Consider the following 19,538-nt stretch of genomic DNA (forward strand, 5'->3'; position numbering starts at 1 on the left):
GGGAAAGTGGATAAAGATAAAACCTGGCAATGGCTTACAACTGGAACATTCAAAAAAGAAACTGGAGGCTTGATTTTGGCTGCTCGTGAGCAAGCTATTGAACCAATTCAGTCAAGGCTAGATTTTTTAAAAATCATCAAATGATCCAAAGGGCAGATTATGCAAAGAAACAGAAGAAGAAATAAATCATATATTTGGCTTATTGCAAGAAGATTGCACAAACTAATTATAAACAATGACATAACCCAATTGCCAAAATGATTCACTGGAACATCTGTAAAATGTAATGAAAATTGGTAAGAATGTGTAGTTGAAAAAGTGGTTAAAAATGTGCAGGCTGTAATACAATATAACCTGATAAAGTCTTGGCTCATAACACACAAGATTTAAATGTGGTTGAAAAGAAGAATGTGTGGATAATTGACGTGGCAATGCTAGGGGATAGTAGTATAGAAGTATAGTGGTGTAGAACACAAAGAATTGGAGAAAGTCCCAAAGATCAGAAAATCAAAGTTGAAAGATTATGATGTAAACTGCCTATGGTGGCCCCATTTGCACACTGGATGAAAAATTCTTGGACAGCACTTAGAAAATCTGCATATTGACAAAGTTTCCTTCTGTCAATTGCAAAAGACCACACTGATGGAATCTGCACATATTTTATCTTGATACATTATGATCACTTAGGTGTTTTGGGAAGAACTTAATGCATATGAAAGCCAATATCACTCAAGAACTGATAGCTGTCATTTCACATTGTTATTTATATAATAATATATGCAAGAAGTCCTCAAATAATAACCATTCATTTAGTGACCATACAAAATTACAACAGCACTAAAAAAAGTGACTTATGACCGATTTTCACACTTGCGACCATTGTAGCATCCCCCTAGTCACGTGATCAAATTTCAGATGCTTGTCAACTGGCATGTATTTATAACAGTTGGACTCTCCAAGGATCATATGGTCATCATTTGTAACCTTCCCAACTGGCTTCCAATGAACAAAGTCAATGGGAGAAGCTATATTTGCTTAACAACTAATGATTCACTTAACTGAAGTGATTCATTTAACAACTATGGCAAAAAAAGATCATACAATGGGGCAAAACTCACTTAACAATTCCCTTGCCTAGCAATGGAAATTTTGGCCTCGGCTGTGGTAGTAAGTCAAGGACTACTTGTAATAATTTCTACATTTAAACATTGTAATGTCAGGGATCCTGAAGCTTCAGATATATGAATTTGAGGGCTTTGTGAGAATTGTAGATTTGCTATGTCAGGTTTTATAGGCTCTTCTTTATGTTCCTCCATCCATTTTGTCTTGGTCAAAACACAAAATAAAGTTTGATTTGTGGTCAGTTCTGGAATTTTCTTTCTAAGACTGGACTAAATTCTTCTATGTTTATTTTTAGGTGAATTATCAAAACTTTATTTCTTCTGACTTCTGAGTGGTTTTTTTTTTTTAAAAAAAATATGACTTTGAAGTACTTAATTTTTGCAGTTTGCAAATACGTAAATAGTATTAGATTCTGTGTCGCCCTGGCTTCTCTGTGGCTGGAAAGATGATTCAGAAATAAATTTATTAATTAATTAATAATCCCTATGGATTCTCTATGAGTTTGTGAGTTTGTGAGAGCAGTGTTTATAATACTTCCACACACTACCATTTTGTGATATCCATATACTTCAATCAGCTTAAAGCATTTTGACAGTACTAAATTACACTAACATCATTGCTGTGTTAATGGCACCTTTCTCTTTCAGCAATGTTGTGATTGCTGCATGTTGGGGCAACAAGTAAAAAATGAGGGTCAAACCTGTGAGTCGAACCCAAATCTTGGCTATCCTTGCAACCATGTGATGCTTTCCTGTTGTGATGGAGAAGACCATCTTATTTCTCCAGAACTGAAGAGACAGCCTGAACCATTGTCAACAGTGACACCTGAAAAATGTAAGAGCATTGTTTGTTTGTTTGTTTGTTTGTTTGTTTGTTTGTTTGTTTGTTTGTCAACAAGTCCAAGGAAACAAGTAACAGTATAGACATTGACATGGACACATGAAAATTTTTTGACACAAATAAAAGGAAATAAATAAGCAAAACATAGCCATAAACACATAAAATGAGTACATATAAATGGGAACAGGAGGACAGAGACAATAGGCACTCTGGTGCGCTTATAAATAAATAAATAAATAAATAATTTTATTTCTATACCGCCCTTCTCCCGAAGGACTCAGGGCGGTGTACAGCCTATTTAAAAACACAAAAAACACGACAACAATTTAAAATTTAAAATCATTAAATAATTAGGCTCCAATTAAAATCCCAGAAATTTAAAATACCCCAATTTAAAACGTTATGTTAATAGCCCTGCCTGGCGGAACAACAGGGTCTTCAGAGCGCAGCGAAACACCTGGAGGTCGGAAATCTTTCGTATTTTGGGGGGCAGTTCATTCCACAGGGCTGGGGCTCCCACAGAGAAGGCCCTCCCCCTGGGTGTCGCCAGCCGACATAACTTGGCTGATGGCACCCGGAGGAGACCCTCTCTGTGGGAGCGGACTGGTCGGTGGGAGGCTATTGGTGGCAGAAGTCGGTCTCGAAGGTACCCGGGTCCTATGCCATGGAGCGCTTTAAAGGTGGTAACCAACACCTTGAATCGCACCCGGAAGACCACTGGGAGCCAGTGCAGCTTGCGCAGGAAGGGTGTCACATGGGCGCAACGGGTTGCACCCATAACCACCCGCGCGGCCGCATTCTGGACCAGTTGGAGCCTCCGAATGCTCTTCAAGGGGAGCCCCATGTAGAGAGCATTACAATAGTCCAACCGGGAGGTGACAAGGGCGTGAGTGACCGTGCGCAAGGCGTCCCGATCCAGAAAGGGCTGCAACTGGCGAATCAGGCGAACCTGATAAAAGGCCCCCCCTGGCCACGGCCGTCATGTGCTCTTCTAAAGACAGCCGTGCATCCAGGAGGACACCCAGATTGCGAGCCCTCTCTGTGGGGGGCAAGGATTCACCCCCAATAGTCAGCGATGGCACCTGCTGACTATATCGGGGCGCCGGAAGCCACAGCCACTCGGTCTTGGAGGGGTTGAGTCTGAGCCTGTTCCTCCCCATCCAGGCCCGTACGGCCTCCAGGCAGCGAGACATCACATCAAGGGCATCGTTGGGGTGGTCAGGGGTGGAGATGTACAGCTGAGTATCGTCAGCGTACAGATGACACTTCACCCCAAAACCACGGATGATCTCACCCAGCGGCTTCACATAAATGTTGAACAGGAGAGGCGAGAGGACCGACCCTTGCGGCACTCCCCATGCGAGATGCCTCGAGGTCGACCTCTGTCCCCCTGCCAACACAAACTGCGAGCGGTCGGAGAGGAAGGAGGAGAACCACCGCAAAACGGTGCCCCCTATTCCTAACCCCCTCAACCGCTGCAGTATGATACCATGGTCGATGGTATCAAAAGCCGCCGAGAGGTCTAATAGGACTAGGACAGAGGAGCAGCCCCTGTCCCGAGCCCTCCAGAGATCATCCACCAACGCGACCAATGCCGTTTCAGTGCTGTACCCCTGCCTGAAGCCCGACTGGTACGGGTCCAGATAGATAGCTTCATCCAGGTGCCGGGGAAGTTGTCGTGCCACCACGCTCTCAACAACCTTCGCCACAAAACGAAGGTTGGAGACTGGACGATAGTTGGCTAATTCAGCCGGGTCCAGGGAAGGCTTCTTGAGGAGGGGCCTCACTACCGCCTCTTTCAAGGCGGCAGGAAAGGCACCCTCACTCAGAGAAGCACTTATAATCCCCTGGAGCCAGCCTCGTGTAACCTCCCGGGAGGCCAGCACCAACCAGGAGGGACACGGGTCCAATAAACACGTGGCGGCACTAATCTTACCCAGAACCCTGTCCACATCCTCGGGAGTCACAGGATCAAACTCCTCCCAGGTAACATTCTCAAGACCTGCCCTCGTCTCCTCCCGTGGACTCATCCAGTCGGAGTCCAAGCCATCCGAATCCGAGCGATTTTATTGTGCAGGAATTGCACAAAATCCTCAGCGCGACCCTGCAAGAGATCTTCCCGCACTCCCCCCCGGAGGAGGGAGTGGGTCACCCTAAACAAGGCGGCTGGGCGGTTCTCTGCAGATGCGATAAGAGCGGAAAAGTGGTTAGACTTTGCCGCTTTTATCGCCACTAGGTAGGTCTTGATATAAGACCTCACCTGTGTCCGGTCGGAATCGGATTGACTAGTCCTCCAAATGCTCTCTAAGCATCTTTTCCGACGCTTCATATGCACACCCCCTTAGGGACCTTTTTTTTTAATTTATTTGATTTATATGCCGCCCTTCTCCGAAGACTCAGGGCGGCTTACAATGCGCTAAGCAATAGCCTTCATTATTTTGTATATTTATACGAAGTCGGCTTATTGCCCCCACAACTGGGTCCTCAATTTACCTACCTTAGAAAGGATGGAAGGCTGAGTCAACCTTGAGCCTTGGAGAGATTCGAACCTGCAGTAATTGCAGGCAGCTGGTCTTAATAACAGGATGCTTTAGACCACTGTACTACCAAGGCTCTTAAAAAACAAGAAAGGTCCACAGTAGACAGTTTAAGGTAAAAGGTATGGGGATTAGAAAGACTAACAACAGGATTAGGTAGAGTGTTCAAGATGTTTACTACTCTATTGCAGAAGTCATATTTCCTACAATCAAGATTAGAGCGAATTACATTGAGTTTGACTCTATTGATAGCCCTTGTTTAAGTTTAAGTTTTAGTTTTATTAAATTTCTATACCGCCCTTCTCCCGAGGGACTCAGGGCAGTGTACAGCCATATTAAAACACATGAATTTATAATATTTAAAACCAATTAAAATCAAATATATGAAATTTGCCCATCAATTTAAAACATGCATACACCCATTGTGTTACTGCAGTTGTAATTAAAGTACTCATTTACAGGTAGGATGTTTTGGTAAATAATCTTATGAACTAACCTTAGGTTGGAACGTGGATGGCCTAGTTTGAGGCTATCGAGGCCTAAAATTTCAAGCCTGGTGGTATAGGGAATTTTATTTCGAGCAGAGGATTTGAGTACTTTTCTAGTAAAATATCTCTGGACCCTCTCTAATGTATTGATGTCTGAAATACAGTGAGGGTTCCAGGCAAGTGAGTAGTATTCAAGGAGAGATGCCATTGCTGTTGACAAAGACTGAACTGAAAAAATGTTGAAGAGATTAGTTTTAATGGCATCATCATTACAATCTTCACCATTTGGCCCTTTTAGAGGTGGGATGGTTTTTGAGTCTTTACATTTGGCTGCATTACATTATTGTCTACAACAGGGGAAGGCAATTAATTTTTTCAACAGGCTACATGAGAAACTGGGACTATTGTGGAGGGCTAAACCAATAGGCTGAAATTGGCACCCATATGTTGAGGGAGGAGGAAATGAGGAGCCTCACCTCACTTCACCTCACCTCAGCCTGACTGCTGTTGTTCTACTGCAGATGCAGAAAAGTTCTCCCCTCCCCCCCACCATTAAAAATAGACAAACCTGAAGGTACACAAAATACTGCATTTGTTACCAAAGCAACCTGTTTTCTTTTTGGCAAATCAGATCCCAGAAATAAAGGTGACTTTTAACTTCTATAGCAACATTTCTTTGTGCAAAATTTGATTCTGTTTCTATTTCTTCTAAATGGTTTTTGAAAGACACTTATGGAGAAGTCAGCAAGTTTTTAACAAAAAAGTCAGAGCAATGTATATAATCCTATTTGTTTCATTATGCAATTGTTATCCTATATCATGTGCTGCCCATATATACTAGGGAGCTTGCTGAGGTTTGATTCTTCTGAAATCAAAGAGATATTAAAACATATAAATATATACAGTAGGTATTATGTGATAGAGATGGTTCCATATTTGATATGGAGACTTCTACATAAAGAATGCTTACTTAAATAAAGTTCATGATTTTCCTTTCGTAGAGTATATACTGTATTATTTGGAGTATAAGATGCACCTTTTTCCCCCCAAAAAGAGGGTGAAAATCTGGGTGCATTTTATACTCCGAATGTAGCCGCACCCAGCCTCTCAAATGGGTTCTGAAGCCTCTGAAACTGAACTTCAGAAAAAAAGCTTCTGAAAAAAAGCTTCAGAAAAAAAGCCTCTGAAATGGAGGTTCAGAAAAAAACCCTCTGAATTGGAGGTTTCAGAGGCTGAAAAAGCAAGGCGCAGAGCTCACAACCAACGAACCTGTTGCTAAAATTCACCTCTGGGAACAGCTGATTGGGGGTATTCTGGGAGGCCAATCTACCCGCCAATCAGCTTATTTTTCTTATTTTCTTCCCCAAAAACTAAGGTGCATCTTATACTCTGGTGCGTCTTATAGTCTGAAAAATATGGATACATCAAATGGAAAAAAATCTTGATAAAGGCAAGATATTTGCACCTCTCTTTTTCAAGATATTTATTAGCAAATGGCAGTTTTGAATTTTATAACAAAATCATTAAGAACAGAAACACATCTTTTAAAAAAAGAAGCAACCTTCCAAAGAAGACAGTAGGTACGCCCTGGACTTTTTCATTATTAATTAGAAAATTATGCAGGTGAATGCATAATCGAAAAGAGTTTTAAAGTTGAAGTGTACCTTATAGCCATGCATGATATACTTTTCTTGTTAAACAGAAAGATGTTCAATTAGTTTGTAAAGCTAGATACTATAAAAACATATATCCAATGTGCTCAGATATAATAGTATTTTTTAAAAGTTCTTAATCTATTTTACTACACTGAATGTAGGGAAAAACCTATCATAGGACAGATATGGATAGTATAATTTTTATAGTGTAGTCACTAACATGGAATTAATAGAGCAGGACAATATAATATTTTAAAGTGTCATTTTTATCATAAAATGAATCTAAATTTAAGAAACACGCTTTCCTTGGTACAGTTGAAAGAAGAAAGGGGGATTCTGCATAACATCCATCACTTATGGATGGTGATCCTATTACAGAAGAAGACCATAGCACCATATTGGCATGCTGGGTGTATCAAATTATTTTCCCCACTTTGAGGATGCTATAATACATGATCCACCTGGCTTTTAGACTCAGTGGCCGGCATTTCACCAGTATAGTAATTTTGTTACATGGCTAAAACATAGCCATAGAAGTTCTTATGAAGTCAATAGAACCTTCAAAGTAGACCCTCTCGGGCTGTTCTCAGTTGAGAAATAACTATTATTTCTAGTAACTGCAGCCAATTTCTTTCCTGACTGGACATAGCAACAATTGCATACAAATAAAGAATACATATTTGGCATCTTTTAATTACTCAATCCATGGGGGCGATACACATTTGCCTTATGTGAGGATCTGAGTCACCAATGGATTATTTCTGGGTTTAATAAGTGGAAAGATGTCATTATTTTGTGTCAAATTACATCCGCTATGATAAATGATAGATGTAGTCTTTTCAATAGTTACAACAGAAGATTGGAACATGCCCATTTTTCCTATAGAGATTATATGGGTATAATTAAATTATTTTACATGAATGTTCCATAAATTATATTTCTAGAGGTAGACAATAATTAATGAAGTACATTATTGTTTTTGACATTTAATTAGGTTTTAAATAAAACAGGACCCAGTCATGTAATATAGAAAAATCTATTCCAGAAATAATGTTGTAGAAAGAATTATGCATTTCATTTTTTAAAGAGAGTGAGCTAGCATATAGAAAATCTGGAAGGCTTAAAATAAAGTTACTTTAAATGTGTGTGTCATTTTCATGGTAAATATACCTACTAACAAAATAAGCTCCTAAATGAATGTGATGAAATTCAAGAAAAGGGAGTCACTTATGCTATGGAAAATCAAAGGTACATGAAAGAAAAATAGAGCTATTGCAGTTTGGAAAGAAACAACAGCTATGCTGAAGTTTTTTTTCTTTTACATACCAGACTTGGTGGATTAACTATAAATAGGCATTTGCACATTGTCTGAAAACCAAAAATTAAAGGGAAATACTGAAATATCTGCATGTACTACATATGGAGTATTTTGAGAATTTAAGTTAGTATTGACTCCTGGCAATTGTATGAATTAGTCCTGGCAACTTTCTTGACAAGATTTTTTAAAAATAGTTTGCCATTGCATCCTTCCTAGAGCTGAGAGAAAGTGACTGGCCTAAAGTCCACACACACACACCCTGCCCCCAAACTGGCTTTGTGTCTAAGGTGGGAATGGAAATCTCTGTCTCTAGACCAGTGCTTTAACCACTGCACCAAGCTGGCTTTTATATGGAGTATGGTGGGAAGAATTTCATCCTTAGTTATTTCTCATTTCCTCTATGCATGCACTGTTTTGATTCCTATATTATTGTCCCTCAAATTAAGGGATAATCCAAAAAACCATATGACCTGCACAGAGGAATTGCATCTAGGGAGAGAGAAACATTTGGTTGGCAGTCATCCAGAACTTTGTGGGAGCTATTTGAAGTGAAAAGGTACAGCTAAGGAGTAGGCTCCTATAGAAACTGGATAGAAATCTGAGCAGAAATGACCTTTGCTATAATGTCATTTTAAGCCAAGACATGATATATCATTGAATCGAGACAGGTATCCAAATTCCAAGAAACAAGATTTCATTGGATTCCTCTTGCTTCAACTTTCTTTTAAAATATATTGAATATTTTTTATCCCAGTCTCAAAAAGTTCATTTTTCCCTCAAGGCTTCTATTTTTTTCATATAATTAACTATGAAATTTAAGAAACACCACAAACCAAAAGCACAACCAACAAAAAAGTAGAGCTGTAAAAGTATTCAAGCATGAATTCCATTAGGAGTAAATTTAGCTGTTCAGTTTCCACTGGACTTCTCAGTGGCTTAGATGTTTGCATCAAATGAAATCTGATAGGGTTCATCTTTCCCTAATTAAAAATCTGCAAACACTCTCCAATTAAATGAAACTGAACTAAATTAAATTAAATTAAAACATGGTAATTGAAAGTTGCACGCAAACAGCAGCCATTGTGTATTTTTAAAAGCTAAGATAGTAAAAGACTATTGGCTGAAAGTATGAACTGTGATCTATATTGTGATTGCTTATCTGGAATTGAGTCCAGATACCTACATGGATAACTTCAGAATCCTTTTGCTGGTTCACCAGCAAATGGAACTTGCCTAGATTCGAAGTAATGAGAAACAGGACCTTTTTGTTAGCTGTGTCATATTTGCCCTGGGATGCCTTGTCCTTATACCAAAAATACAAGAATTATTTTGATTCTGTTGCTTATTGCTTATTAATATTGCTTACTGCTTTGATTTATTCAATGTTTGGGGGGTGACTGATGGTGGAGTTTACGCTCTAGGCAAAAATACTCCTTTGTGGGTTGTTTTGGGTAAATGGTGGTCTAGAAAAATTAGTAAATTGTCATGTTACTCAATTTTTTTTTTTAAAAAAGATTGTTTTTCTGTTTCTAATAATAAGCCAGGTAGTTTTTGACATGAAGTCATAAGAATGACTTTTGAGCAGAGGGAACAGTGCTAGATTAACCTTGGGTTTTTATGGGTGGGTCCCTCTATTTCATATTCTTCATGATTTGAGCAAACTTTTTTTTAAAAAAATCAGAGCTTTATCTGCTTTCGTTATTTCCACCAGCAGTTCTGTCTTAGCTCATGTCATCTACGCTAATTACTTCTTGACCAATGAAGACAGAAGTTGTATTACAACACATCTAGATTACATCAGTTCAGGGTAGTGTGATATAAAAGCTTTAAAAGAAAGCATCACTTTTTTTACGTCAGAGACAACCTGAAGCTCCAAGGCTTTTTGCTATCTTTGAAGACTTTGGGGCTCCTCTTAGAAGTATCACAAAACTATACTTCTTAGTGAGACAGAAATGTAAAATTATGAAATATGCAATAGAAAGTAATCATTATATTTTTTGATAAATAAAATTGAGTATACTCCCCGGTATACTAATCATAGACCAAATGCAGCTACCCACCATCTGGAAAAAATTGTGAACTTTTCCATGACACCCTTGCATACGCATGTACACATGGATAGGAACACAAACACAAAACAGCTGTGAGTTCTTATCATTTATAAACTCACTTGTTTTAAATCTGAAAAGCAAAAGTACAATCAGCTCAATCAGAAGATGGTGAAATTTCTATGGGCCACTGCCTGTTGTGTATGACCAGAGGAAAATCAATTTTCCTTCTTCCGTTTGCCCTCTGTATTTGCTGGCCAAATGAACTGTGTACTTAGAACTGAAGCAATTGCTTTTAATCAATGGGCATTTTAAAGTTCAGCTCTCCTCTCTGAGTTTTTCCTCCTGCCGGTTTACTAGATCAATAATGCTTACCCTTTAGTTTCCCTTCCCCCTCCAACTCATAGCAATGAAAACAGAAGAGCTAATTTATCCCATGTGTTAATGTTTCGGCATGTTTTGAGCTTGTCCAGAGCTTGCAAGCTTGTAACCTGAACTTGAAAAAAAAAGATGTTTACCATTAAAAGCAAAACTTTTTTTCCTCCATATATATTTCATTTTTTCTGTTCTGCCTCTGTTGCAAGTGAAGCTAATTTTGGAAATCACTGTTACATGTTATATAATTCATTGAATATGAACCTTTTTTTTTTTTTACAAACTGACCTCTGCTTTGTGATTATCTTAATAATCTTTATTTGTAAACCATGGTGCAGGTGGTGTAGAAATTTGATGGCTCTCTAGCTCTCTAGTTAGACGGATAGATAGATGACAGATAGATAAAGTTGTTCTGTATGCATAAAACCTCTGACCTCTTGCAAATCTTAATTCATGCGTCAGTGTCTTATCCTACACCTTTGCCTATCATGTAGCATTTTTGCAATATGGGGTGCCACAAATAAGAACTCTTGGGATCCATCACTTGGCTGTCTAGCAGGCATCCTGCATCCTTCTTATCCTCTGCAGGCTTATATGGGTAGGCTCAGTAAGATAAAATGACAGGGCTGACAGTGATTATTTGCCTTGGGAGTGGGGGCATTGTCAAGGAAAAAGCTGCCCCAGGGCCCTCAGGAGGAGGCAAGAGCTGTTGACAAGAATCTTCAACTGAATGAAGATCAAATTATCTATGCCCATTGAGAATCCCCTGTCATCTGTAGTACTGTGTCCATTATTATTCAGAGGTATCTTAAACCATCCTGTAGAAGAAGTTATTTTTTTGTTATCATAGTCCCCTACACATAGTCATATAATATGCATAGACTGTTTTCCATGAATTCTCATCTCAATTGATGACTAAGGAATGTTGTCAGTGACAGAGAGAGAGGATCGCCATGAAGCCTTGTCAATTAGTCATGAAGCTGAAATGTCAAACAGCCTGCCTGGGGATGACCAGGATGAGTGCCTTGCCTATCCAGGAGAGCTTTGTCAACACCTCTGCATCAACACTGTGGGGTCCTACAAGTGCTCATGTTTCCCAAGCTTTACTTTGCAAGATGATGGACTCAGCTGCAATCCAGGTGAGAATATAAACCCAGGTAAGAATATGTATGTTGGACCTAACTATAACAACATTACTAGTTAGTGTTCCTTCATTAATGAAGTACCCGTTTGTTTTTAAACATATTCATAACTTAGCGACTTAAGTATTTGGTGAACTTTGATCCTCAACATTTTTTTGTTTGTGTGTTTTATCACTTTTATCTTTGCTCTTACAAAGATGAGATATTACATAATGCTTCAAATATCACAGGTAGCCCTCAACTTACAACAGTCAGAAGCTGGCTGGGAGACTTGCATATGGCAATAAACACATACTGGTCATAAATACATGCCAATTGCCAAATGCTGTAATTTTGATCATGTGACCATGGGTATGCTGCTAAATGATCAGTCATAGGTTCCTTTTTTCAGTGCTTTTGCAATTTTGAATGGTCACTAAACAAATGGTTGTTAAGCGGAGGACTACCTGTATATCTTCCAAATTTAATTCACATTTATAGATATTTCCAATGTTCTAAATGTAAATCCAGTGGCAGGATTCAGCAAGTTCGCACCTATTCAGGAGAACCAGTTGTTAACTTTCTAAGCAGTTCGGAGAACTGGTTGTTCGAATAAATCTTATTTTGTTTTTTTTCCACTTTACAGGGCTAATCCTGTAAGGAAGGCAGGAAGGAAACATTCTGGTGTTGTTTCTAGCCTAATCTTTATTGCCCTGCTTACAGAAACTGCCTCTCTGGTTAACCCTTATTACATTGTAACAGCTAAGGTGAAGCACCCATCAATGTCAACGATGTTGAGCTGGCCACATCCACACAGTCACATGACCACCGAGCCACGCCTACCAGCTGATCATTAGGGCAGAGAACCAGTTGTTAAATTATTAGAATCCCACCACTGTGTAAATCTTTATAAATCCTACCTTTATACATCTTATCTTTATAAAGTAGAATAAGTAGATAGTTCACTTTCTGCAATGTGAGGCACAAATTATCAGTTTTCCCCTTCTGAGTGTTTCTGATTTTTTTTTTTTTAAGGAAAAAACTGCATGACAATTTGTATTTTCAATTTGTCAAGCCTCATAATATTTATATGCTTTTCCTAATACAAATAGTTTTACAAGCAGCTTCCTGCAATAATATATTTTATAGTGTATGGTATTTTGTATAACTTATGCATAACTTTACATATCTTTTTAAAACTATATATTTTATATATGCTTTAAAAATCAGAGATCTACATTTCAAAAGCTGTAGAAGTACAAGAGCAAATTATAACTGCATTCTGGTTTATGTTGTAATTTGCAGGATGCAAATTGGGTAGATAAATATTAAAATGAGAACCAAGTAAAATTCTCCCCCAACCCTGCTGAAAGTATGCAAATAATCACATTGGTTAAAAGGTAAAGTCCAAAACACATGAGCATTTCCAGGACAACTATCAGGCTTATATATAAGCTGATAAAGAGTTTAAATTGACACTTTTTTAAAAAAAAATGATTTATATGCCGCCCTTCTCCGGAGACTCAGGGCGACTTACAATGCGCTAAGCAATAGCCTTCATCCTTTTGTATATTTATACAAAGTCAGCTTATTGCCCCCACAACTGGGTCCTCAATTTACCTACCTTAGAAAGGATGGAAGGCTGAGTCAACCTTGAGCCTGGCGAGATTCGAACCTGCAGTAATTGCAGGCAGCTGGTCTTAATAACAGGGTGCTTTAGACCACTGTACTACCAAGGCTCTTCAAATGTCTTTTTTCCGTCTTCTCCCAACTAATAGAGAAATAAACACAGCATATGTCATGAGATTATTGAATTGTGCATTAGTAATCTCAGCTAAGCATCATCGTACTGCTTCAGTATGGTACTCCACTGAACATGGAAAGTAAAAAAGGGGGAAAGAAACATGGAAATGGAAGAACTATATATTTCATGTAGTCTAGGTCTGCAAATGGATTAGTTTCTTTTGAGTTTTTCTGTTAGTAAATAGCACAAGGAGAAAGGAGGTATTAAAAATGCTATGGAGTGAATCAGAGATTCTATTCAGAGTCAATCAGAACCTAACCAAACCATATTTAAGCTTAGCATGTTGAACAGATTCTATCCCATGAATATATTGAGCACAAACACAAACCCTCAAAATTAACCCAGTAGAAATAGTTAAGGGTAAGAGAATCCTTACTTATGAAGTCACTTGTGCAAATACTGTTGAAAAGTAGAATCCACCTGAAAACTCTGTACCTTGTTCAATGCAATGATTTCAATCCTTTTTCAGAGAAGAGAAGAAAATATAGGAAAGTACTATCTTAAACCTCTGCTTTCCTTCCACTGAATTTGTAGAGATGGGATAGAATGGTAAAAATAAGATGCAACACATGGCTAACAGACTGTCCATTTTGCACTGAATCAAAATCTTGCTAATTATTCTTCACTTTTCCAATTTTGTGCAAATACAATTCTAGCTGCAGTTAATATTCCTAATGTAATGTCTTTGAAAGGAATCATGTATTTTATTTTTCCGATACTACAAGAAGGCATGCCAGCTCAATTGCAAATCATGCCTCTCCAAAGTCAATAGTCTTATATGCCTCAATACAATCCATTCTTTCACCCATGTGAGTACCGCAGTACAATTCCCAATTGGGTAGCCCAAAGCCTCCTCTATTTCTCGAATCCTGCAACATTTTTAGGTTTATTCTGGCTTTTTTTCCCTTGCCAGATATATTTTAATATTACATTATTGAGTTCCTTGAAATATTTTTCCCCAATTTTATCAGAATTGTTTGAAATAGGTATAATATTCTCGGTAATATAGTAGTTAACAGAGGAATGGAAAAATCCAAAGCTATCACCACCATGTATAACCTGTTTATTCATCCCCTGTTGTGCTATGCTAACCCCACACTTCATTCCTCCAGTTTTATCAGTGTTGGGAGCTATAAGAAGGACCTGCAGTGGGAGCCTCCCCAATTACTTGACTCAGTATCCAGCAGCAGATACCAAACCAAGTGGACAAAGTTTGCAAAAAAAAAAAAAAAAAAGTAGAAGAGGTCCTGGGCTTGACTTGCCTGGAACAGGAATGTACTTAACACAGTGTGTCACCTCCATTTGGAAAAGGGGGGGAATGACACTAATCGCAAGAACCTTGATTTTGGGAGGATCACATTGGGCAGATTGGAGGAGCAGCAGAAGGTGTTGCTCCAAGCACAAAGTCTATTAAAGGACCACCCCACCCCTAGCTATGTGTTCTAACAGTGATTCAGTTTTGTATGGCTTTTGCTTTGCTCCTGCTCTGCCTGGACAGCTAACAGAGGGACCCCATCTAACAGTAGGAGTCCTACTAAAGATATGATCTGATATAATCTTTTATTCTGTGACCTTTTATTCACTGGAGTATGTCAGATCATTTCTTATGGTTAGAATGGCATGGCAGACAAAGTTTGGGAACTCTTGGTCTTTCCTATCTGTAAAAAAAATTGGAGAACATTAGATGGTAGCAGGAGGTTAGAGTTCTTTGTATCTCTTTGTTCCCATCAATATTTTGGCATTCCAGTTCTGATTGTCCTAGCACAAACAGCAAAATGGTCTTTGGCACAGGTTGATGCTGTGAATGGAGACTGTCGAAGAAAATTGATTGTTCTTAAATTGTTTCAATGGGACTTGCACAAGACTGTTTCCCACTATAGTAATATTCATTTTTATTGTAGCTATTCTTTTAAGATGATGTTGGATAACCATTTGTCTGAAGTGGTGTAGGTTTTCCTGCGTGGGCAGTTGGTTGGACTAGAAGATCTCCAAGGTCCCTTCCAACTCTGTTATTCTATTCTATTCTATTCTATTCTATTCTATTCTATTCTATTCTATTCTATTCTATTCTATTCTATTCTATTCTATTCTATTCTATTCCAGTCTACTCTAGTCTAGTCTAGTCTAGTCTAGTCTATTCCTATCAGTGATAATTGCAGATTTTTCCATTTCTCCAAATCTGCTTTAATTTGTTGCATCAGTTTATAATAATTATCTTCTTTAATAGTTACACATCTTGCGGTCAGATTTAGTTTTTATTCTGGAAGATCCAGAAGTAGCAGGATTGAAATTAAATAAAGAGCAAACTAAGATATTAGTTAAAAATGTTACAGACATGCAGAAAAAAGAGTTAATGAAGAGAATAGTTATCCAGATTACTAAGAAAGTAAAATTCTTAGGGTGTCAACTCATAAAGCATTCCAGGCATCCGTTGGAACCCTGACATAGGGATTTATCTGACAGCAAGATTTGTAACTATTAAGGAAGATAATGCCTGTAGTTTATATTTTTCCTTTTTTATTTCCATACCTTTTATCTCAATATCTTGTCTAATATTTCTGTTTAATACTCCCAGTGTCAATATGAATAATAGGGGAGACAAGGGGCATCCTTGTCTTGTACCTTTTTAAATGTTAACCTTCTCAGTCATATCTCCATTTACCTTCAACTTTGCTGTTTGCTTATAATACAGTGCCTTAATCATGTTAATAAATCTCTCCCCAAAATCCATATCTTTTGATTGTGCTAGCATAAATTGCCATTTCACATTGTCAAATGCTTTCTGTGCATCTAGAAAATAATTTGGTTCCCTGGATATGCTTCGTAGTACTCCAGTGTATTTAAAATTATTCTCATATTGTCTTTAATTTGTCTCTTAGGTAAAAATCCATTTTGTTCTGAATGTATAAATTGATTTAGGAACCTTTTTAGTCTTTCTGCAATTATTGAGGCATATATTTTATAGTCAGCATTCAATAAGGATATCAGTCTGTAGTTTTTTATCTGTTGTAAGTCTGAAACTTCTTTCAGTATGAGAGTGATATATGCTTTTCTTGTTCACATTTCCAACATAAATTTGAAGTGCCTTTATACACTAGACAATTTCTCTAGTGATATGTATCAATGTCCTTTGCATCTTGTAACATCTGGTATTTAACTCATGGTTTTTTTCCCTTGCCATACAAACTTAGATATATCCTTTTGGCACTGTCTAAATCATAGAAATTATCCCCAGCAAATGACAGTTGTAGTTTCTCCCATCTTAACATTTTAATTTCATTCCATCTCTTACCATAGTTATTTTGAAATAGCACAACAATTAGAGTTGGATATGACTGGACAGGGGAAACATTTACCTTTTAAAATATTTGTCATGGTGATACTTGCCTATTTTATTTTCTTCTCCATCTGAAAACCTGTTTTATTCAACAATTCTGTTCAATTCCTTATTTTCATATTTTTGTTAAAATGTTCATTTTTTTGTTTATAAATTTTAAAACCAGCTGGTGTCCCAACTTCTTTTAATTTTCCCTTTAATGTTCCAATTTCCCTTAAAGGATCTTCCAAAATCAAGACCAAGTCATCTGCAAGAGCCCTTGACTTATAAATTTATTTTTAAATCTTTACTCCCATATCCCACTTCTTTTCTTATATTTAATATTTCAAGGATCAAAATGAACAAGAGATGAGACAGTAGGCATCCTGTCTTATTTCTTTGTGTATCTCACAAGGTGGGAGAGTTTAATTACTATGTTTCCCAATAAACTATTGAGTTATTTGTATATTCCAAAGAAAACCTTTTTTGGAAATATAAAGATATAAAAGAATGTAATTAAAATATTTCTGTAATATATACTTTTTTAGATTTTGAAGATGATGCACAAAATACTGCCTTAGAGGAGAAAGCCACTCCAGCTCCAGAAGCTTTAAATATTCAACCTGCAACCAACAACACTTTACAAGTAGAACAAGATAAATGTAAAGGTATGTCTAATTGAGAACAGGAGATAAGTATTATCTATCTACCCTGTTTCCCCAAAATAAGACATCCCCTGATAATAAGCCCAATCAGGCTTTTGAGCGCATGGCAATAAGGCTGAGCACTTATTTCAGGGTTCAAAGAAATATAAGACAGGGTCTTATTTTGGGAAAAACATGGTATCTATCTATCTATCTATCTATCTATCTATCTATCTATCTATCTATCTATCATCTATCTATCATTTAATTTACTGTACATAGCCACCCATTTCATAGAACAAACAACTCTATATATTGTTTTTCATGTGTTTGAAAATCATTAAAAGCTTCCTTGGCCATTTTTATTTCAATGCTAGTCCAAACAGCTTCCAGTAGGTTGACAAAAAAGGAAAAAAGAAGCTCATAGGATAATGTGCTGCATAATTGGAGGTTAACTTGAAAACTCAAGGTTATTTAATATTAGCTGTTTAGAGTTGTTTGTGCAACACAGCTGTGTGTAGTAATTTCAGCCTCATAGATAAGCTTAGCTCAGGTGTGCTTACCAAAAAAGAAAGATTCTAAAGAATGATTCAGCATATGAGGGTATGTGGTTTATTTGCATATTTTCTTTCTGAGGTGATGACCAGGATATAATTATAATATAAAAGGAATTCACTTTAATTGTTTTTAACATGTTTTGAAATATTGTGTTTCCCAGATAATGGTCCCTGCAAGCACATTTGTAATATGGTGGAAGGCGAAATTGTGTGTTCTTGTTCACTTGGCTTTGTTCTCCTGTCAGATGGTGTTTCCTGTGAAGGTAAGTTTGTTGAAATCAAAATCCTTACTTCTCAGTTCTACCTACTGAAAGAACTTTAGACACTGTCAGAATGGTTCTATTATTTTATTTACTCGAAAAGATAAATATCCCTATAGAGCTTACATATTATATCTCTAAATCAGTTGTTGGTCTATTTGTTTTACAAATAGTTGTAAAGCAATTCAAGCATATGCTTTATCTTCACTTACAATTCTCCGGATGCATTGCATATTCTAACTGGTCACACTATGAAAGTTAGTTCCTTCACTGGGCAAAATATTCAATTCAATTTTGCATAATTCGTAGGGTGCTTCCATGTGGCCGTCTCCTAGCATACCTCACAGAAAGGCAAGAAACACTTATTCCATGTATCTGTCCTTAATGGATATTGTGTAATAAGAAAACATGGGAAGGTTTCAGTTGCAAGAAAGGGTTAATTAAACTCCTCTTTGAATGGGCAGGGTTCATCCTCTTAAAAGCCTGTGGAAGAGCTTTTAAGAATCCCAACCTATCCGTACATGGGATTTGGCTATAAATGTACTGAAAATGTAAAATATGACATTAAAATCAATGTAATATTGTACTTCTGCTGAAGTTTCTTCTTGGTAATTCTTTGGAACAGCAACACTCCCACCAACACTCATAGGGCAAGCTACTATATATAAATAGATAGCAAACCCCACTCCCTTTTAGCACATGTGATGTTACCTAGTTTGGTAATGAAACATCTGCAAAAAAAAATCCCCAACAACATCCAAGCGGTTTTATTTACACAATTTTACTTTTCCTGCTTTTAATGTTAAAAGTGTACATATCCATAGATACATTATAAAACTTGGACTAACTTTGTGGTACTTTAACTCTTGTTCTGACAGTTTAATAGTATTAGTAAAATCTCATAACATTTCTGGCTTATGTTAACATTATTGGTGTTCTTGGTTTATGGCTCTGTGCTACAAGGTAATTTTGAAATGTGGAAATGGTTCCTATATTGTATTGTTATTTATTACATTATCCTGCTTTTCAGCCAATGAAGCTCAGTGTAGCAGATAGCTAATACCAGTATGATTCCTGCTGCAAGGTGGGAGAATCAGTGTACTTGTTATGTTAACGAAAGCTATTATACATTTCCTTGGTGTAGAAACTGTTTGCATTTAGCATCAGTATACTGGTTGTCTATAATTTTGGTTCTGGTGACTGAATAGCTAAAGGAAGTAGTTAGTCAGGCTTTTAGGCAATAGCAAATGTGAACCATTGGCTCTGGACTGCAAATAATTTAGGCCAACCCAAGAGAGGCAATAGACCTGCAAGTGTCTGGACAAATTAAGTTCTTAAAGAACACTGAGATCCCAATGGGTTGCTCTTTTCTTGACCATTCCATTTGCTTTCAGTAATTAACAAAACCCTCAGATGGAATTCCTGTTAATAGGAGCCATTTCTATGCAGGCGT

The 19,538-nt window shown here is 37.5% G+C and overlaps 1 protein-coding gene across 4 annotated transcripts in view; it reads left to right on the plus strand.

The window, feature by feature from the left end:
- Nucleotides 1–19,538, plus strand: part of FBLN2 (fibulin 2) — a 152,255-nt gene that overhangs the window by 99,431 nt on the left and 33,286 nt on the right. For all 4 annotated transcript variants that reach the window (XM_087887810.1, XM_034437732.3, XM_034437740.3 and 1 more), the window contains 4 exons: nt 1,770–1,956; nt 11,316–11,522; nt 17,173–17,292; nt 17,987–18,088. In XM_087887810.1, the coding sequence (XP_087743936.1) occupies nt 1,770–1,956; nt 11,316–11,522; nt 17,173–17,292; nt 17,987–18,088 (616 nt within the window). The remainder of the gene's footprint in view (nt 1–1,769; nt 1,957–11,315; nt 11,523–17,172; nt 17,293–17,986; nt 18,089–19,538) is intronic.

This window comes from Pantherophis guttatus, chromosome 2, assembly GCF_059756535.1.
Source record: "Pantherophis guttatus breed Tessera chromosome 2, ASM5975653v1, whole genome shotgun sequence".
Lineage (NCBI taxonomy): Eukaryota > Metazoa > Chordata > Lepidosauria > Squamata > Colubridae > Pantherophis > Pantherophis guttatus.